We start from the raw sequence: 22,520 nt of genomic DNA, 5'->3' as shown, positions 1-22,520 counted from the left end.
AACCCAGTGATTATGATAGACAATTTTATGTCCTACAATAAAAATCCCAGCCATCTTTTCTCCATGGACCTGTCAGATGCCTTTATTTGCCAGTGATTGTGTTTATTGACAGAGGATTCCTGTTGAAATTACTAACATAGTCTTGGTCTTGTGCCTGCATGAATGCGTAAGTTTCCCTTCAAATCAGCAGATAACCAGTTAATTTTAATGAGAAATTTAGTTTATATTAATTTATTTCACTTTCATTGATAAATTGCACTTTTATCATACAATTATTACACAGTTTTATTTGAAAATAAAGCAAAAGGTCAAACTTCTTGAATAAGTTTGTGGCTCCCTGAGAGGGGAAAAGAATCAGGTTTCAGGTTTCACAGCTTTGTCCTTTTTGCGAAATTTGATTTTTCTTTTTAGATTTGAATCATATAGCTGTATTCCATTCTAATTTCATGCATTGATTTGGATCAACTGGACTGACAAACCATATCTTTATGACTGTCTCTTTTTCTTAATTTGATTTTATTTAATTTTCTTTGGAGACTTTTAATCAAATTCACCCCTACAAAGTCTTCCTCTTTTTTCCACACTTGTTGAAACTCCATTTTTATTCAGACTGTTACCGTGCCTAAATTGATTGTCTTTTACCTGCTTTTGACCCGAATATATAGAATATATCCTTTAGCTTTGAACATATTTAATAACCTGAATAAATTATCTCTTATCTCCCTTGCATGCATTGACTTAATGATGTTACTTAACTGCTGTGCTGAGTCAGAAGAATCTCAGAAATCTCCGACATTTTGAACCCGATGTCCTGAACTTTGTTCCTCATTTTCTCTTTTAGTACGATACAAGATCATGGCTAATGGCCACCTGCAGATACGTGGCATCAAGAAGACGGATGAGGGGATGTACACTTGTGAGGCTCGTGTCATGGCCAGGGGAGAAATTGACTTCAAGACCATGAAAGTCGTAGTCAACGGTAAGTGCTACATTTCTTCCATCCTCTCCACTCTTCCTGTGTTGTTGACATCATCCCTGTTTGTTCTTTTATTGATTGCTGTTTCTATAAAAACGTTTTAACTGTTGCATTTTAAAGCTTCTGTCAACATACATTTTTTATCTTAATGAGATTGAGGGTTTCTATTGACCTGATACATGTTTTTTTTTTTGTTTTTACTGTTTTTTCTGCACTCGCTCTGCCACCCCATAAAACGTCCCAGATCCAGACCAGAAACTTGTGAACTTCACAACTTGCATCCCTTGTTGATGTGAGCAGTTGTCCAAAGCTATAAACTCGGACTTCAAGCAGGCACAGCTGCAGAAGAGGTTACAGAGAATATCTGAATTCTTACATACCGAGATTTACATTTCAATTACCGATTCCAAGCCGATTGAGACGACTGTCGTTGTGAATTTGAGCTACACAAATAAAATTGAATTGAATAGAATTGAATTTACTGTCAAAAGCTGTTTATCCTCAAACACAACACCTGGGACGAAATAGATGCATGTCACTTAAAAAAGTGACATTACATATCAATATTAAAGCCCCAAATGGGGTTGTATTGCCAACAGGTGCTACCCGGTCCCATCTTCACTGCCTCCATTTTGACCCGTCCTCATTGGCTGGAAGACTGCTACATTCCCCTCACTCTCCCCCTCTGCAGCTTGTGACAACTTCATAAAAAAAACACAAAAAAACAACCCGACTTTTTTTCAAAATTGCAGATTTTCTGTTGATTTTATATCCATAGCAACCATTCTATCTTTTGGTTGCTTGGGAAAATAAACAGCTCTTATTAATTTTTAGAACAGTAAATTTAAAAAAAGTTAAAGTAAATGTTTTGATTTTCTTGGCAACCAAGGTTTTTTTTTAACCACGCCCACATTGCTAATATGTTTATATTGTATGACATTTTGTTTCATTCAGCTTAAGCCAACGACTTGTGTTACATTTTCACAATATTCTGGCAAAAAATGTGCGGGTAACAGGGGCACTTCATTCTAGTGAGCTGACGCCGTTCAAAATCTACAACTTCTGATTCCAACATTTTTTCCCAGGTAGCTTCCCAATGATGCTCAGGGAGTTAGGAGGCGATAGATCAAAATCTTTAGGAGAAGTTCAAATTTTTAGCCGGTTTTAAAGGCTTTAGTTGTAGATTTAAGCTGGTGACATGTGTCAAATTCCACGAAGATCGCTTATACAAAAGTTTTCTTTTCCCACATTGGGTAAAAATGTGAAAATCACCAAAGATCACTCTTTTGCATAAAATGGCCACCAAGCTGTAGGTCCTTTGGTCATCCTATAATAATTTCAAAACTTACCGTAATTTCCGGACTACAAGCCGCTACTTTTTTCCTGCGCTTACAGCTCTGCGGCTTGTTCAGTGACGCGGCTAATTTATGGATTTAATTAGCGGCAGCCATGTACGTACTTTCGAACTTAATGAATAGTTTGAATTCTTTATCTAACACCAAGCACAAGGCATTTATATTCAACACACCTCTAAGCAGCCAAACAGCATGGACTTGACTTCAGGTCTTAGACACTTCAGTCATGGTTCAACAAAATGAAACACGCATGCCCGGCCGCATCCCAGAATCCTTTGGTGCCATTAGACCCAACGTGCACCAGATCGCCGCTAGAATATGATGAAGCTTTCAAGTTAAAAGCAATCGTTAAAAGCAGCGTAAAAAAGTCCACCGTCACCAACAGGTTTGGAAAAGCCGGTTTGCTGCGTGACGGAGAGAACAGCGCATGGAGTGAATTTACACTCCATTTACGGTTTCTAAGGAAACCGTAAAAGCGGAATTTTGCTTTGAAAAACTCACAGCCTCCGTGTGAGCTGGAGACATCTTCTCCTGCTGATTGAGCTGCGGGGCCGATGGCAGTCTGATGGCTCCCACACGTAACAACGCATCCGCCCCTCATACACAAAACGTACAGTATTAAGTCCGATTGCTTTGCACAGAAACGATTTGCTCCATCCACCGGCGCAACGGGGACGAAGTGCTCCTCCTTGAAGCCGCCCTGGCCAGAGGTGTCGGAGTAGATAGGAAGGGGAGACAAGGAGCGCGCGGGGCGGGAGCGGAGTGCAGAGGCTTCTGAATTCTGACGCACGCGCCGCACTGAGGTGCGCGTATCACGCTAAGGCGCGCGCTTTTCAGTCGCCGCTGCTGTATTTTACCGGTGTGTTTTTTAACCAGCCCTGTTACTCCCATAACGCTGCCGCGACACAAGCGGAAGGAGAGCTGTACCCGTTCACCCCTCCATGCACTGCTGATACTTGCTCATTCTTAAACACGTACAACAGAATGGCGAGCCGGGCATTGGCCCCGCCTTTAGCCCCTAAGACTCATGGGAAATGTGGAATCGCGGATGTAAATTTCCTCATCATAACTGAGGGATGTAATGTTGATTATATGGTTACTGTTTGTAATTTTATGTATGATACCTAGATTGTCAATAAGTAAAAAAAAAATGAAATAAAAACACCATAACTGAGGAACTTGTGAACAGAATAGAGGTCCATGCTGTTTGTCAGATGTCGATACACTCAAGTACATGAGCCAGAGGCAAAGCTGGCACCACCCACAATGTGCTAATGAATTGCACTCACTCTGGGATGCTGGGCGTGATCTGTCAGGATGACAATACCGGCTAACACATGCGCGGCTTGTACTCTGACGCGGCTTGTGTATGTATAAAACTAATTAAACACGTGAAAATGGGTGGGTGCGGCTTGTAATCGGGTGCGCTTTGTAGTCCGGAATTTACGGTACTTTTGCCATCCACGTCACGTGTGTTACGTTTGTGAATTTTGAAATATTTCTTAAGGGGTGGGGACTGTTGTTCACAGTGTCCAAGATTCATTTTTACTGGTTACTAGGTGCTTGCAAATTTTGGTGAGTTTTTGGAGCATGTGGCGGGGGTGAAAGACTCAAAGATGCAGTAAGACAGAAGAATTGTGAGAACAATCTGGTCTTTGCAGTGTAGGACTGCTGTGGGACATAAAAACTCATTTGAACTAAAAAGACTGATTATAACATTGCAATCAGTGCTTCAATCTAGCTGAGGTTGAATAAAGTGTTGAGCTTATGTTCCTTTTTGCTGTTTCAGTGCTTCCCACCATCCGTGCCAGGCAGTTTGAGGTCAATGCCACAGCTGACATTGGCAACTCTGCTTTGTTGGCCTGTGACGCAGATGGATTTCCCGATCCCATCGTCACCTGGACACAGTAAGTCGTTTGCCTGTTTTGATTAGATAATAGGATGCAGGCGGGGATCTGATTTACCTGGGATCAGATCAGGCCAGGAGCCAGCTGCCAAAAAAATGGAACATTTAGTTGTTTTTTTCCCCACATCTCCTGCGGTAAGCAACACGCGATGATGCAAACGAATGTTCTGGGTACAAAGCAGCTTTTTTCCAATCATTCATTGAGGAACACAAGAAGTAAAGATACTAAGAAAACCAATTCTTCCTTTTTTGGATAAAGCGTCAAAAATGTGAATTTAGAAGAATTGCGAAAGATAAATTGGAGCTTTGGTTAGCCCTTAATGGCTGTAGATTCTCATTCATTCAGGTTGATATTTTTTAAGTGTTCAGTAAAATAAAACAGTCAACTAAACATGGTTTGTTATTGAAATGTTTCATCTTCTCCAAGAGGCTTGTCTCAAACACTATCCTCTAGGAGCATGGAAAACAGCCCTCCTACTGCTGTATTTCATTCATCTTCTTCCGTATGTTCGCTGTCGGGGTCACGGGGCTGCTGGAGCCTATCCTGGCCACTTTTGGGCGAAGGCAGGGGACACCCTGCACAGGTCGCCAGTCTGTCACAAGCACACCCCCAATCACACTGACAGAGTTGCCAATTAACCTATGAAGTCTGTTTTTGGAGGAAGCCGGAAACCCCGGAGAGAGCCCACGCATACACGGGGAGAACATGCAAACGCCACACACAAGGGTCTCCCGTCGATGTTCTGTTTCAGGTCCCCCAGCCGGGACTTGAACCAGGGGCCTTCTTGCTGTGAGGCAAGAGCGCTGACCACTGCGCAGCCCCACAATACTGCTGTATTGTGCGGAGGAAATGTCTGTGGTAATGAAAAATAAACCAAGTCTAGTGGACTGCCTCTTTTACCTACTACTTAGCCACGAAAACTAAGCATTCAGTGAAAATCAAAGGTTTTTATTCTTCTTCCTCTCTTTTTTGATTCCTTTTAGACTGCTTTTCAGATTGTTCAGGTAAAATGTCCAAGTTAGTCTCACACAGAAATGATCTCTGAAGGTCCACATGTGCATTGGTTGGTTCGAACAGGAGCTTGAAGATGAAATATGTGGAGCCTTTTGGTGAAGCTTTATTTTCGGATTATTATAGGTTTAAAACAAAGAGATTCTGAACCTTTTGGCGACTCAAAATCAGATTATTGTCGGTGTTGTCGGCTTTCCGGGGTTTAGTGTCAGTGAAGCGGAGTTTCATTTGTAAAATAAGGAGCTCAGAGACACGTTTGGGTGTAGAGAACCGCTGCAGACTTTTTTTCTCCTTTTCATTCACATAACCTGAAGTTCATCTGTCACCTTTATGAACTTGTCATCCGAACACCAATGTGGAAGTAAACAATGTTCCATTCGCCAACTCCTGCAGATGAAGCGTCCCGTTTCAGCATAAAACAATAAAGAGGAATGAAAATAGTCTGTTATATTAGCATTAGAACGTTGAACATGCCAAAAAAAGTGCTCCTCCTCAGACAGAAGCGTCACACAGACGTAGAGTTCTGGTCTTTGGTGGAGGAAGAAAGGATTGAAGTGGACAGCTGCAGGGATACCGATGGCTTCATCGGGCTGCAGAGGTGGCGCAGTGGTTAGCGCTCGTGCCTCACAGCAAGAAGGCCCCTGGTTTAAGACCCTCCGGCTGGGGGACCTGAAACCGAACATCAATGGGGGACCTTTCTGTGTGGAGTTTGCATGTTCTCCCCGTGTATGCGTGGGTCCTCTCCGGGGACTCCGTCTGACCGAAAACATGCTTCATGGGTTAATTGGTTACTCTAAATTGTCCCTATGTGTGAATGGGAGAGTGCATGGGTGTGTGATAGACTAGAGTGACCCTGTGACAGACTGGTGACCTGTCCAGGATGTCCCTTGCCTTTGCCCATAAGTGGCCGGGATAGGCTCCGGCAGCCCCGTGGCCCCGAAAGAGATAAAACGGAATGGAAAATGAATGAATTAAACTTTTTTTTCTTTCTGTTTCAATTTTTAACAGCATGACAGGTGAAGGACGTATGTTAATCTGAAGTGGTTTAAAAAAGCTTCACCTGCAAATTTGTGTGTGGGAGGATTACTGCCAACTTGTTTAAAGAAAGTTTGAGGGTTCTGTTGGCATATCATATTTTCTCTCTGTGCATTTTTAAATTCATAGTTTGCAAATGTCTGTATGTGACACTGCGTATGCAGACTGAATCTGCCCCTGGTTTCATCAGCTGTTTATAAACTTTGGCTAAACAATGGGAATTCATACTCCTGCTGAGAATTCCAGGATTGTGATTAACAAACTTTTTCGAAACATTACGAAAATAATCCTAATTCAATAAATTATTGGGAACTCCCTTTTAGGCATATTAGCTTATCCACATTTTATTGTGCCCTCAATAATTAAAGTAAAGCTCACTTTTGCTGACTGCCCACAATACCCGAGGGGGAGGCACCAACTCCACACCATTTAGAGAAGTCATCTACATTGAAAAATAAAAACGTGCTAGAAAAGATGCCATTGAAATAAATTGAATGAGAATGTGAACAAATACCCAAATAAATCTCCCATCAGTATGTTTTTTTTCTATAAAAGTGTTTTCTGAAGTGCAGCACAATAGCATCTCAAAGAGGAACATTTAAAATGCAGTTTCTGAAGAACCACTATAAAGAACATCTCTGAACTGGGTTCAGAGATGTTCTTTATAGCGGTTCTTCAGAGCAGCACGGCTTGTGTGGGATGTTTATATTGCCACTGAGGAATATGTCAGCAGAGGTTTAGGAGCAAGGCTGAGGTCGTAAGAAAACAGAGGCAAAGCCCTTTTTGTTCTGGTTTATAAGTGATATTAATATGTCCCTCATTCTCCATCTATAAATGTTTACTGAATAATGTGATTCTGCCCCACTTTGGTGAAGGTCCGTTTTCTCTTAGTTCTGTTTATTCAGAAACAGGAAAAGAAAAGAGTAAGTTATAAGTGGTGAATGGCCTTAAAAACCCTTAAGTAGAACAGAAACAAGAAATTACGGGATGTTTTCAGCAGGACAGAACATCTGCAATGTTTGTTTGTTTCCAATGACTTTATATGAGAACTAGATCTATCTTTTTATTTATTTTGTTGTTTGTTTTGATTCTAAATGCAACCTGAAGCCCTGTAAAAGGAATTCAGCCCGGGAATGCAACGTTCACACTGGGCATGCGGTGCACTTCTAACACATTCTTGAATGCATGTTTCGTATACAGTGTCCACACTGGACTGTCGATACCCATTACTAGCGATACTATCCTAGACTAAGGTCATAGTGATGCATATCTCGTGAAAATCTTTCTCCAGGCTTTTTCTTTCACAGCTCTATTCCAATATATGAAAGAGAATTCCACTCGAGCACTAACCACGACCAGTAATCCTGATTTTTTTTCATAATATTTTTTACTTTATCACAAATTATTCGAATTATATAAATATGCTCACTCCTGATTGGAGACAGTAGTTGTCATAGAAACGTTGAATCAAACCGACTCGGGCGAATCACTATCATCTAGCTCTAATATGGCGACGTCCGTGTCGCCAAAAAATGGTGACTGAATTAACTTCATTTTGCTGGAGCCGGAAAAAAGGCATTTTCTATGAGGGAAATCAAACATGCTCAGTCTAGTTCCCTCTTATAGCAACACCAAAGCCGAGTGCCTGATTGATCAAAGTTCAACCAGTGTAACTTTTTTACGTGTGTTTTGTTGGCTACGCGTTTTGAACGTAGAGCCCAAAAGCGATCTTCAAAACCTGTGGAGTGACCTGGAAACGCATGAGTTTTGAACGCGGAGTCCTGAAACGCCCATGTGCGTTTGTTTAAATAAACTTTTCATTGAAAGTGGTCGTTTGAACACGCGCTGCCAAGAGTGGTGTGAACGTAGCCTGACAGCCTTCCCTTTGTTACGGGGTTGAAGAATTTAGCTAAAAGCAGCCACATGTCTAATATGACGTAAGGAAAACAAAAATCAATATCTTTTTTTCAAGACAATTGTTTGCTTTTCCCAAAACAAAAGTAAATATAATTTCTACATGTAACAGAGTTGAAGGGTTGGGCTTGACTGTATCAACGTAACAAAAGACAATTGAATAGTGGGGGGGTGGGGTGGTGGTCTGGCTTGGCTTGGGGGGGTGGTCCCTTTGCCTGTGCTGGGGGGGGTTGGCGGGGGGCCCTGCTCGGGTGGGGGGGGCCCAGCGGCGCCGGATGGGCTGCCCATCTGCACCTGGGGCTGGGATCGGCCCTTCCCTGGCTCTGGGACGGGACGGGACAACCCTCTCGGGGCCCCCGGTCGCTCTGGGTGTCACCCGCTTCGGCTGCGGGGTCTGGGGTGGGGTGGGGTGGGGGGCTTGTCGGCCCTGTCCTGTGGGGGGGCGTTCTGGGGGGGAGGGGGGGCCCATTATTAGTACGGGTCGGGGGGGCTAGCGGGTCGTGGTCTCCGCTGAGGCAATCAGTGGTTGCCTCGGCCGGTTGGCCTCCTCGGTCCCGTCGAGGCCTGACCAGAGCTCTTCTAGGGCCGGCGTCTGGGGGTGGGGGCCTGGGCTTGCTCCGGGGGGGGGCGACGCTTTCTGGCTCCTCTCTCTCTGTGTGGGGTGGGTGGTGCCGGGCCTGGGGTGTCGGCGCCTCCGGGGGTGGGCCCCTGGGCTGGGTGGCCCTGGCCCCTTTGCTGGGGGTGGGCTGGGGGACGGCTGTTTGACCAACGGGGGACAGTCTACCAGCTGTCCCCAACTTACCCCTTTCCTTATATAACCTCATATTAGGGTGAGGGGGTGGGGGGTCTAGCCTGCGATGCGCCTTGGGGGGGGGCTACTTGGGAGTGGCCCCCCTCCTATGGTTGCCGTATGGAGTGGGCCCCCCCTCTTTCGGTTTTATTTGCACCTTAGACATGTAGGGTCCTTGGTAGGGTGGGGTGCTTGGACATCACTGCAAGCAAGCAGCAGATGTCCTCCTGGCACCCTACCCGCCAATTTTAACCGCACCTTAGACATAAAGGGGCCCCTTGGTGTGGAGGGTGAGGGGACATCACTGTGAGTAATCAGGAGATGTCCCCTTAGTGCCCTACTCGCCAATTTTAACTGCACCCCCCTTAGTACACACACCCCTCCCCCTTCAATATATACATTCAAACATAAACACACAAACATGCACACAAACACCCTCTCAAACACCCATACACGCACACACATTTTACAAGGAAGGTGGGACCTGGGTCCATCTGTCCCCTACCCCTTCCCTGGTGGGGGGTGCGGGCCCCTTGGCGATGGCGGCCGTGTCCCTTGGGTGCCGGCTCCCTGGGCCCGGCGGTGCTCTCTCCGCACGGTGGGGGGGTTCATATTACACCTGAGCCGGGGGTGTTCGTGTCCCTGGGGGGTGGGTCCTGGTCCTTGCCCCTGGGCGCTGGGCCCCGCCAAACTTCCAACATGGCCGAGCCTGGTCGGGCCATATTTATAACATCCCTTGTGGGCCGCCCTTTTTTCCCCGGGGTTCCCCCCTCCTGGGCGGGGGCGGCGGGCCCCTGCCTTGCTCCTACCTCGACCAACCGTGGGCCGGGTGGGTGGCTGCCTGGAGTGCGGAGCGGGTCTCCCTTGGGGGGTCCTGGCTCGTACCTGGGGTCGGGGCGGGGGGATGCCCGGAACTCCTGGGTGGTGGTGGGGTGCTCGTCTGGGGCTGTGGGCGTCCCTCTCCGGTGGGGCCCTGCGTTGGGCTCTTCCGACGCGGCGGGGGGCTGCTTTCCTGGCTGGGCTGGGGCGGCGCTCTCTTTCCCTCTGCGCCTCCCTGCTCTCTGGCTCTGGGGGCCTCGCGGCGGTCCTGCTGGCCCTGGCCTGGGTGGCGGTCTTGGTCGCCCGGGGGGCGGTTGTTCCCTGCCTGTTCCCGTGTGGCGTTGGGGGAATTCCGGCTGCCGCTGCTGCTGCGGCGGGGGTATGGGTGTGGGGGTGGCTGGGCGCTCCTCCTCCTTCTTTTCACATTCCACCATCCATTTTAGAAGAACATATACACTCACCTGAGCACAGGTGTTAGCTCACCTTTGCACTAATAGTTTGCATGATTGAATGAATGAAAGATTTCACACTAGTTGGTTTAAAGGCATAGGTATGCGTTCGTGAACATTATCTGTCTTGTGTGCATATTGACATGTGGACATTTTTGCGGCTAGCAGGTGTGTTGATAATATTTGAGTGTGTGTGAACAGGCCCCGCCCTTTTTGTACTACATTTGAACCGTACCGTAACGATAAACAACCAGTAAACCTGTCTGCTCTATGCTGCTTCATGGTCTTACCCCCCTTCCCCTCCTATTATCACCCTCCTACCCCCCCCCTCTCTCTAACGTCCCTCTCTCTTCTTCCCCTCTTTCCTTTTCCGTCCGGTCCAACACCAAAGATTTTCAAACATGATTGAAATTAATAAAGTTTGGCCTCAATTACAAAAGGGGTTTATTTAGACATACCTTTGGTTTGTCTGAAGATGAATAACCCCTCTTGTTAAAATAAAATATGTCCAACACAAGAGGCCCTCAGCTCTCATCTGTTTGCCTAGCTGTTGGACAGGACAAGTTAAAAAAAAAAAAAAAAAAAAAAAAAAAAAGACAATTGAATAAAAATAAAAGTAAGAAAGTATGCACTTACCTCTTTTTGTAGTGGGAGTGGAACAAACTATTTAGTGCTGTCGATTTCTGGGTGCTAAAGAAATTGGACTAAACCATTCCTTTCCTTTATAAATAAAAATAAATTATTTGAGACCCTTCAATCTGGTTTCAAGGCCAACCACAGCACAGAGACTGCGTTGCTGAGAGTGATGAATGACCTTTTAATGGCTGCAGACTCAGGAAAAATATCCATTTTAGTTCTTTTAGATCTCAGTGCAGCATTTGATACAGTTGACCACTCCATTTTATTACAACGTCTAAAATCTTGGGTAGGTTTTTCTGGCACAGTTTTTAACTGGTTTTATTGTTATTTATCGGACAGGTTTTTTAATGTGTTCATCGGCAATTCTTGCTCATCTAAGGTGAAAATGACATGTGGTGTTCCCCAGGGATCGGTATTGGGACCTCTGTTATTTTCAATTTGCATGTTACCACTGGGGGAGATAATTCGGCGACATAACCTTAATTTTCATTTTTATGCCGATGATACTCAACTTTACCTATCCTTTAAACCTGGTGACCTTGGTCTTTTAAAGAATCTCAATAGCTGCATTGCTGATATTAAAACCTGGATGGCCCAAAATTTTTTGCAATTGAATATGGACAAAACGGATGTAATTATTTTTGGTTCAGTTGAGGCCCGAAATGGCGTGGCTCAGAATTTGGAGTCTCTGTCTAACAATGTTTCTTCAAGCTGCAGAAATCTGGGGGTGATATTTGACACCGATTTGAATTTGGAGACGCATCTTAAATCAGTAGTCAAATCTTGTTTCTGGCAACTACATAGGTTATACAGGATAACCTCTCTCCTATCAAAAAAATGTCTAGAGATGGTGATTCACGCTTTTATTTTTTCCCGTTTGGACTATTGTAACGCACTCTACACATGCCTTTCACAGCAGAGTGTGTATCAACTCCAGTTAGTCCAAAATGCTGCCGCCAGACTTTTAACCGGAACCAGAATGAGAGACCACATCACTCCAGTTTTAGCGTCCCTGCACTGGCTCCCAGTCCGTTTTAGAATAGATTTTAAGATTTTAATGATTGCTTTTAAAGCAGTCGGTGGACTGGCCCCTAAATATATAGCCGATCTCCTCATTCCATATGTACCTGGTCGCAATCTTAGATCTTCGGCGAAAGGCCTTTTAACAATTCCACAATCTAGATTGAAAACCAGGGGTGATAGGGCCTTTTCTGTAAGAGCACCAACACTCTGGAACAGTCTCCCTGAAGAGATCAGGCTCGCTGGGTCCCTACCAGTATTTAAATCTCTTTTAAAAACCTACCTCTATAGGCGTGCTTTTAATCATTTTACTGGCTCTTAAATTTTAAACATATGATTTTATTGATTTTAATTTTTTCTGTTGATTTCGTTGACTTCATTGATTTTTTATTTTATTGATTTTATTGATTTCGTGGATTTTATTGATTTCACTGATTTATCGATTTTATCGATTCTAACCACTATCAGCGTTTCATGTGTGTGCTGGGTTTTATTTCTCCATACTGGAAACTGTTTTTAATATTCATTTCTCCCATATTTTTGTACAGCACTTTGTAATCTTGATTTTGAAAAGTGCTATATAAATAAAGTTTATTATATTATTATTATTATTATTAAAAATAGAAAGGGGAGGATTTATAAGCTGTTACGGGGTTAAACAAAACTGATGGACGTGAAAAAATGGTGCCATTTTATAAATATTTCATTTAATTTTCTCATATTACTTTTTAATTAGGTGAAAGTAGATCCAAATGATAAGATTAACCAAAAAAAAAAAAAAAAATTACTGGCTAATATATATATATTTTTTTAAATATTCGGTAAACAAAAAGTTGTGGTCAGTGGGGCCATGCTCCTTTGGCTGACCTCTACACCTCAGAAACTCATTAAATGTTTCTTAGTATGATTTTCAAAATAAGTTTGTGTGTGCTAATAATCATTAATCATTCCCACTTCTTATTTTAACATGCAGTTTGTGGTTTCCTTTAATACGACAATCTGTAAGTTAAACCTCTGAGGAGCAAAGTACCCTGATTTCAGAGAATCACCCATCTCATACTTTTATCGAGGCATCTGATTGGCCAGTTTATGACTTGAACAACCTGAACTACAGAAAAATATCAGTTAAAAGAATTAGGATTATCAGGAGCATGTTAACTTCCTGTTTGAAACAACAGAGGGAGGAGTCAAGTTCTTATATATAACTATATTATTATATCTTATATAGCTAGTGTTTGCTTTCTAACTATTGTTGTTCACCGACAGAAAAAAGGGAAAGAAAATACGACTGTAAGAAAGAAATCTATTGATATGCCGTACCTGTTGTTTAGATGGCGTGAACCCTTGTGTTTTTTTCTTCCCTGCTACAGTAACAATGTTGTCCTTGAAGAGGGTGATAAGTACAGCCTGAACGAGGATGGTTCTGAATTGATTATAAAGGATGTCATGAAGGTGGATGAAGGCGACTACACCTGCATCGCCAAGAACAAGGCCGGAGAGAAATCACAAGAAGTCAGCCTGAACGTGTTTGGTGAGAAAATGTCTCCATTCTCTTGCTGTGCATGTGTACCTTAATCAGAGTTTTTCTGTCTTCTGCAGCAGGGGTGACATTTGCTTTCCACCTTTCTTCTGCAGTTTTTCTACTTTTAGGGGGAAACAAATGATGAGTAAAGCTGTGTGTTCACTCCTTTTAACACTTTACCTTTAATAGAATTTTTTTGTCACGGCTATTAAAACTGACTCATGTTAGTCAAGGTTTAGTTATTAAAATCCGTTTGGCAGACCAAAATCTGTACTAAAGCTTGTGATTCAGAACATATTTATAGATTGGTTTTCAGACCCACTACAATGAAAATTGTGCTTTTAACACTTTTCTGATAATGGAGGACGATTACGATGGGCGTCCAAACTCTTCATTTGTGGACGTATTTTCGGGGCCCCCTCCGCGTCACTTTTTGATGTTTTGGGTGTGCTATATAACCCAAAATGTCATGTCCACGCATGTGGAGGCCAGGTCCTAAGATTAAAACGACTGCTTTCAAAATTGATCAAAAGACGAAAGGAGTGGGTCTGTTGACATGGTATTTGAGACAATCGCTGATACTGTCAATTTTCTGATGGATTTCTGTCTTTCTTGATAGTAGATTTCCCCTAAACCAGACAAAAATCTTTCAGTACCTAACGCCAGCTAACTCAGATGTATCACTCAATTGTCAATTTTGGGATATTTTCCAAGATGGAGCATCATGAATTGGTAGCAGAGCTGCTTTAATCATCAGGACTTAAACTGATCATTCTTTGAATCTGCTAAAAATTTCCCTGACCAGTTGTGTCACAACAGAAATAATTAATGATGGTCAGGAGCTAAATGTTCAGGAAGATGATAGCAGCAGAACAGGAAACAAAGTATTTCTCGCTATATGTTAATCACTGTAGTTTTACTCCTGATCAACATTGGACTCATTTGAGCTTGGTCACATCTTTGTTGTAAAAAAAACAAAAAAAATTCTGTTTGAGTTTGGAAGTCTTACATATGTTCATACTGACCTCCTGTTTTACTGCTTTTTACCCCGATTTGCTGCATGAAACCTGCAGCTGACTACCAATCAACCTCCATTCATATTTAGATTTGTCAGCATGTCGAGGGAAAAAACTGCAAGGAACTCTGGGAGGACGAAGAGACAGCAATGCAGAAACACAAAAACACAATTTAGCAGCAGCCTGCAGCCTGGAGGAGAAGTTGTGTGGAACCAACATTTAGCGTCACACGTTGGTCTTGAACCATGAAGCTCATGAGTCAAGATGGGGCAAAAAGCAGTCTTTTTATGGATTGGGGGGGGGGGACTGGACTCCCACATGCATTGAGAACAGAGGAGCCAAAAAAGATGTTGCAGTGTGTGGATGAGAACCCATGGGAGTTTTAAGTATCAATATATCAGGTGAACATTGTTCCAGAGGAGTGAATGACTTTGTGTTAGTATGGAGAGTTTTTGCTAGTTTTGTTCATCTTATCCTGAGTGGGAACAGAAAAAGCCTGAACCAATTCTAAATCTGTGAAATGTGGGTCGAACATACTCAGATTAAGAAAACAGGTTTAATGTAATTTTGACGTGTACATTCTAGATATATATTCAGATGACACGTAAATGCAATTTAAGGCAAAACAGTGTCACCCTGTAATCTAGGGAGACAGTTTTTGATATGAACTCCTCTCTTTTCCCCTCAGTGCAACCAAAGATCACCTACCTGAATAATAAAACTGCCATTGAGTTTGATGAAGAGGTCATCCTGACCTGTGAGGCTTCAGGTGATCCCACACCAACCATCTCCTGGAGTTCTGAAAGTAAAATCTTCACTGAAGGGGAGCAGGTAAGACCTATTTAGAAATAGTACATTGAACCATGTAAGGACTGACCGAATGTTGGTTAAATTTTGATTAGTAGAACCTTCAACAAACCAGTCGCTGTTTTGCTGGAAATGAAGAGGTGGAATCATGCTGCACAGCTGGTTTATTGGTGTTATCTGTGGTGTTATCTGTGGGGTTTCCTCTAGTTGCTATGGAGCCCCTGAAGGGACATCAGAGTAAAAAGAAAAATATTAAGTCTGGGTTCTCGTGCGCACGAGAAAACTAACTCATGCTCAGTTCACCAGTTGGTCAAAGCTAGTGTATCCCCTGTGCCAAAATAAACCACGTGACTTCAGAATATGTTGTAGGTGACGTTCAGAGATAACACAACCGTGACAGAGAGAAAGCATACTGTCATTTTCAGGCGCTGTAAAGCCCTCCTGTATGCAAATGACCACTTAATTTCCCATGTGCACTAGTTGGTTTCGTGTGCGCACGAGTGACCAGTCCTAATTTTCCCCCTTTCGGAGCTCCGTAAATTCCTTAAAAAGACAAAAAACTTTTTTTTTCTTTTATCAATCAATACATGTGTTATTTTTGTCGCTGTATTATTTTATAGATAATTTCCAGAAGTTGTACTAATTTTTTTCAGTTTTATTTTGCTGTTCTGAAGCACGTCTTGACAGGTTTAAAAGGAGACCAGTACTCATAAAAAACACCCATTTGCTAACTTTCAGTTCTCATTCAGTCTCTAAATTGCTTCATTTCATTCACATCTTCCATTTCAAGTACCAAGTCAGCTGCACAGTCAGACTAGATTTCTGCCAATTTCCATTAAACTAAGACTTGCCATCAGATTCTTTCATCCCCATTTTAAAGTCTGGAAAATATTCATGTCCAACCTTATTCACTTTTGAATATTGATCAAGTTTGCTGAAAATGAAAGGGAAAAAAAGAGGGGATTTCCCAGCTCTGCAACCAATTTTGAGGCACTTCCATGCTGTGATGGTTTGCTGTAGTGTTCATGGAAGATCTTTATTTAATAATTACAATAATCATTAGCTCATGAAAAAGAGATTTTTAGTGAATATGCAGTGAAAAGTGGAATTTAGCAGAAAAAGTTTACTTACTGAAGTGTTATTACCCTAATTGCTGCTTAGAATCAAATCATTTGAGTGTGTCTATTGCCTGAGAGGTGTAATAACCCACTTTAAATAGCAAGTGGATATGCTATTTAGAAGAATAGCACAATAAGAATACAGAAAGTACAAGGATATATAAATCTGTCTAGATAAAATAGTTTTAAATCCGCTCTGAAAAAGCGCTCAATAGGATAAATGGTGAACGATCGACATAGGGATCTATACATACCAACGATCTGTGTTTTGACCAAAACACAAGTCGCTGTTGCAGCAGACAAGAAAAACCCATCACAAATCTGTTGCTATGTTTTCATTAGGTCATTAAAGCTGTATAATTTTCCAAACAACATGTTTATAGTCTTCCCTGATAGAATGCATCATGTGAGCAGCAGGCAGATTAGTCACTTCACAGAGGTAATTTTCTGCCGTGATTGCTGCAAATACTGTTAAGATAATTACATTGCAGCCTCTGGTAGGTTTGTGGATTTGGGAGCCACAGCAGTCTCCTCTTCACATTATATACTTTGGAATGAAATTTCACTCATTATTAATATTACTATTATTATTTCTGCTGGCTATTAATGTTAAATATGGTTACATCAAAGGTTTCAAATTACTTTTTGGTGGCATTAGAGCTTGACAGTTGGGGGAAAAATAGAAAATTATTAGGTGTGAAAATGTTATTTTAATGTGGGCTTCCTGCTTCACTGGGGGGGGGGGGGGCAGTTACTTCAGGGTGGCAAAAGGTCCTTAAAAAGTCAGTTACCTCAAATGAAGCCTTAAAAGGCATCAAATAGTCCTAGATTCTGAGCGAACAGGTCCTACATTTTTTTGTTTTTGTTTCTGCTTAATGTTAAATAAACTTCAGTGTGACCCAAAACATCTGAAGTTACCTCGTGCTTACATCCCATCTGCAGATGAATGGACAGTAACAATACAGTGAGGCTACTTAGACCATGCAATTGTTGGAACAAATAATCGGCTCCAAAATAAATTCTAAAAGGATCAACAATTATCATTTTTTAATTTGGATTGATTGCTTAATTTCAGTGTTTATTTGGGACTAATCCCATTACTGACTCTGAATGAAAAAGTATTCTGATGGCAAACCTTTATTTTGAAAATGAGTTTGCTTGGAGAGAAAAAAACCCTAGAAGATAAAAAAAAAATTATTTAAGTGTACAAACCTCAGTTTTATTAATTTTAGTTTATTCATTAATGTTTTTAGTATTGAGAACATCATAAACAGCTTATGTTCAGTGATAAGTGTTACTGTTATGCTATGCATACCGGGCATGTGATGCACATTCACACTTTTAGGACTTTCGGAAATTAAAATAGGAGGCTACACATACATCACTACCAAATCCAAGTCCCTAATTGGTCAGATTTCAAGTGGTTTAACTTTTAACGTGGGTTCAATGGACGCTTGTGTTCCGTTTTGTTCGGACCTAGCGACGTGTAAACACGACAGTTTTTAAACGCAGAAGCTCGAAAAGTGCTTACGTGCGCGTTTACATAGACTTTTATTGGAAGTGATCACATGAACATGCATTGCAGAGACGGGTGTGAACGTAGCATGAGAGATAAAACGAAAATATTAATTAATAAATTAAAATAAAATCACAGGGATTTTCTACACATGGACCATTGTATTCTGTCAATGTTTTACTAGGATAAAAAATTATACATGATAAAGTACATCTTTGGAACATTTTGAATAAGAGTCCTCTTTAGTGGAAATGAAAGTGAATCTTGTCCTTTAAAACTGGAATCTATATGTTTGACTTTAAATCAATTTTATCGACAGCAGTGAGAGGAAAAGCTGCTTCTTTATGAAACTATGGCTTTTCAGTTATATTCAGACATAAAGTTATAGGCTGGATCAGTCATCTATAATTACGCTTAAAATTTCTTTTAGAAAATATTTCCATATTACTTTAGGTTTTATAGCGTTTTCTATTCTAAATTAGCCGGACAATTATCCATCATCTGTCGTTTGACGATAAACTGTTTTTCACAACTGCTATCATCGGACTTCATGACATGGTGAATGAAAAATGTCAATATCTCAGAAAAACAATCAGTTTCTGTAGATAAAAGACGTCGATTTCATCTTACACTCGTAAGCTGCCTCCATTTACTTTATATGAAAAAGAGCCTTAACCTGGAAGTCTGGGAGTTAGTCTGCATTAACAGCAGGCAAATGTGCCATTCAATGCAGAAATGCTTCAACAATGGGTTCAACAGTTTGAAATAATCGCTGTTATTAGACTTTCCCATCCACTTATTGGGTTGAGGCTTCAGATGGCAGAACCACTTGAGAGTAAGTCAGCTATTTCTGATGTAGCACAGTGCAGATTCACTGAGAGCACCTGTTCTATGAGGTCCCTGAGGACACCATGGGCCGCGGCTACAAGATATTCAGGTCATACTGGCCTACTTTACCTCCTGTGCCCTGTCAACTAGAGCAGTGCGATAGATTATAGAAAACTGCGGCCCACTGGGCAAACTTAACCAAATCGCCAAAGAGTCAATGATTCTTTACTTTCGGTAAATATTTCATTCCGAGTTTCGTTTTCCACTTAACTAAAGGTTTAATACAGGAGTAGAAAAATGTTGTAAATGCTAAATATACTCCGTTTCAAAGACTAAATGTTCAAATGTCCACATTTGAATTGGAATCTGTCCATTTTTTCTGATTTGGTTAAAACTTCCTTTTTTTCTTTAATGACAGTTTAATTATTACGGCACAATAGTCTTCCTTTGCACATGAGCCTTTAAGGACTCACTCCACCTTTTGGTGTTTCTAACATTCTAACGTTTTTGTAGCATTTTTCTCATGGTGGGGGAGACAGGGAAAGAATCAGGATTAAAATTGTGTTTCTGAGTGTTCCTTTATTCAAATTGTTGGGAATCAGGAGCAGATGAAAATGTAGTTTAAAAAAGATTGTAGTTGCTTAGTTAAATCTACAATCGGCAGGCTACAAGCTCACTTTTCCGTTTCATTCTAATGCAGCCACTTGTAGACGGCTAGATCAATGTACGTTTTCGTTTTCCTTATCTGAGCTGGTAACTGGCTCAACTTTTTGTGGGATGCATACACTAATTTGTAGCTTTCTACGTATGTCTAACAGACTTTTCACGCAAGTACCACCGATGTAAAACCTTTATTTCACGTATACGGTACACATATCAAGTTAAAGTTACACAATTGACTCATTAAACACTCATAGATTTGACTTTTATGTTGTATTACATATTCTTTGTGTGGTTTATTCGTTCTTCTGTGGTTTTAACATGGTTCATTTGTGAAAATGTCACTTAAAGACCACAACTTTTATCATTTTCATCTGTGCAATATGCGCAAAATGTACGTAGTGGCTGTGTGACACCGCTTTTAGGTTGGGGTTGGTGGGGACTGTAAGATAGCAGGAGAAAGACACCATTCTTACTCCGCGTCAACAGTCCCACCCACAAATTTCCAATGAACCACAGAAAATGACTAAGGTTTTTAAATCTAGACACTGGGGATGCTTTGAAAATAGATCGGAGTGGGACTGATCATCAAGCCTCTGTTTCATTTCCACTGTCAAATCAGTTTTCATTGACCGTAATAAACAGTCATCTTGTTATTTTTCTGAAACTTTCCAGAAGATTTCCATTCGTCATGTTTTCTGCCACACTCTGTCTATCATTGTCTCTGCTGTTTTATTTCAGTGAAACTACAAGAGCAGGCATTGAGCCGAATCTAGTCTAGACATTTAGAAAGAAAAATTACAGCTAAAGCAAACACACTGCAGAGTGCATTCGCATATCAACATTTTTACTTTAAATAAATAATGAGTGTTTGAAATCCGTGGAAGATAAAACAGTGAATACATTTAGAGGGGGTGTTAATTAGTAAAAAGCAGCAGCGGCTCACCTCTCATTCGTTTCTGTGAAATGCTTTTGTGCTCACACAAAAATACTTTAAAACCAGCTGAGTATGCTCAACGCTGTTCCTGGAAAATGGGCTTCCGTTTGACATCTTGACATGTTTGTTTCTTTGTGTTTTTTTTCCTCCAAACTATTAATAAAAAAAATAAAATCCAGATTTTAACTAAACATTCTTTCATGCTTGTGTTAATTCTGTTCACTTTGTTCATTTATGATAAAAATAATCATATTTTATAAAGTTAGTTGGCAAAACCATTCAGACTCACTCCATGAGAAATAATTGTGGTTTTTTTTTTTCTAATAAACTGCAGGATTTTTTTTTTGTCAAGCAATTACAATTATTGTAACCCATCAAAGAAAAGGATTCATATTGAAATGAAGTTTGGATGTTTAGTCAAAAATGTTGGAAGCACATTAGATCCATGTTTTGGTATTTAGCATAAATTTTGTAGGGAATTTGATGATTTTAAAGATATAAATAAAGGTTGAGATTTAAAAAAAAAAACAAAGTGATCTAAGCTTCACGACAAAGGATGTCCGACCTTTGAGTTATGAATAGAATTAGTTGACTTTTAGCCAATTAAAGTTTTTATTTGGTTTGTTTATTAAATCTGATTAACCTGACTAAGCTCATATTTAATTTTTTCAGTGTAAGGCTTGCCCTACCAATCTACATATGCTGATAGTGGTTAATGATGACATTTTTTCACTTTTAAAACTTACATGACACAAAATGCTGATGGATATATTTGACCTGTCCCAGTAAAAAAGGGGACAAAAAATGTTGCCTCTAACGCCCATCTCTTGCAGGTAAATGAGAAATGCACTTTGTGGACCTTTTTCCAGAACTCCGTTTGCTCTCCTGTGTCAATGTTTCTCTCTACTTCCTTTGTGTTTGTTCTTTTTAGGCTTCTTGGACACGACCAGACAAATATGAGGTATGGCTACTAATTACTGTAGCCTTACCCTAGTTATAACAGCCCCAAGTTAACACTGATTGCTTCCCCTTTCACCCATTTTTAATTTAGAAGCATAGCAACAGTTTTTTCTGCTTTCATTTCAAGATGCAGAGCATTTTAGATGTCCACTTTAAATTTAGCCCGTTAGATGCATCATGCAGTTTAATGGACTTATTTTGAATCACAATCCATTTGTATCTTAAATTTTTTTTTCCTTTGACACTTCTGATCAGGTCTAACACTGCACTTCATGTTGTTTACACAGAATAAATGTGCAACTTGCAGAATAACTACCATAATAACTAAAAGTCTTGAAATATCTCACAACAGAATAGCACATATTTTGAATTGTTAACTAGTGAAAAAAAATCTGTAATATGCCGAAAACATGCTATGCATTTAAGTTGCCATTTTTTGTAAATAGGTTGCAAAAGTTGTAAGAAATTTGCTGCGATATATCAAGTAAAAGGGATTCATGTAGGATTAAGGCCGTGTCACACAGCCACTATGTACATTTTGCACATATTGCACAGATGGTAATATGTAAACATACGTGGAAAAAGTGAGAGAAGTTGAGTTCTTTATGTGAAATGTTAAGCCAATGTTGAACCATGTTAAAACCCAGTGGCGGACCGTGCATTACACACCTGGGCCTCCAGTAGTGCTACGTCTGAATCACTCAACCCCTCATTATCATTTTTCGATGCAGAAACAAGCTTTGCAAAAGCAGATTTAATCCCCATGTTGTGTCACATTATTGTTGCAAAACATCAGTCTCAAGAGATGCAAGTTTGTGAATTCAGCAAAAATATCACAGTTAACGTAAAAGTTAAAGCATTAAACCTCCATGACAACAATTAATTTCTGATTCTGTATTTAGACTTGATATAGTATTGCATATTCTATGATTCAAAGCATTTTTAAATATTAATTTTCTGTTTAGAAAAAATACATAGAATTTATGACGAACCTATCAGAAACACAGGTACGTTTAAGAAAACTAGACCTGCAAGTTGCACTTCACAATGATTTAAAGAATGAACATATTTGTGGCTCTGTGTTGTTTGTTCAGCGTTTCGCAGCAGCACACCAAAACTCTGTCAGTTCTGCTGAGAGCCAGTCATGGTTCCCACGCACAGAAGTCCTAACACATTGGCTTTAAATGCTGCACGGCCATGCCATGGGCCAGGAACCTGCATGTTTTCGCTCCGACCACACA

At 41.0% G+C, this 22,520-nt stretch overlaps 1 protein-coding gene across 18 annotated transcripts in view; it reads left to right on the top strand.

The window, feature by feature from the left end:
- Positions 1-22,520, top strand: part of LOC101173164 (neural cell adhesion molecule 1) — a 309,611-nt gene that overhangs the window by 222,792 nt on the left and 64,299 nt on the right. For 11 of the 18 annotated variants that reach the window (XM_023962560.1, XM_023962559.1, XM_023962558.1 and 8 more), the window contains exons 5-9: positions 842-979; positions 4,121-4,238; positions 13,286-13,446; positions 15,142-15,284; positions 21,251-21,280. In XM_023962560.1, the coding sequence (XP_023818328.1) occupies positions 842-979; positions 4,121-4,238; positions 13,286-13,446; positions 15,142-15,284; positions 21,251-21,280 (590 nt within the window). The remainder of the gene's footprint in view (positions 1-841; positions 980-4,120; positions 4,239-13,285; positions 13,447-15,141; positions 15,285-21,250; positions 21,281-22,520) is intronic. The other 7 variants (XM_023962556.1, XM_023962562.1, XM_023962561.1 and 4 more) reach the window with 1 other exon arrangement.

This window comes from Oryzias latipes, chromosome 14 (assembly GCF_002234675.1).
Source record: "Oryzias latipes chromosome 14, ASM223467v1".
NCBI lineage: Eukaryota > Metazoa > Chordata > Actinopteri > Beloniformes > Adrianichthyidae > Oryzias > Oryzias latipes.
The sequence above is the reverse complement of the archived record's forward strand: the minus strand, read 5'-3'. Positions and strand labels throughout refer to the sequence as shown.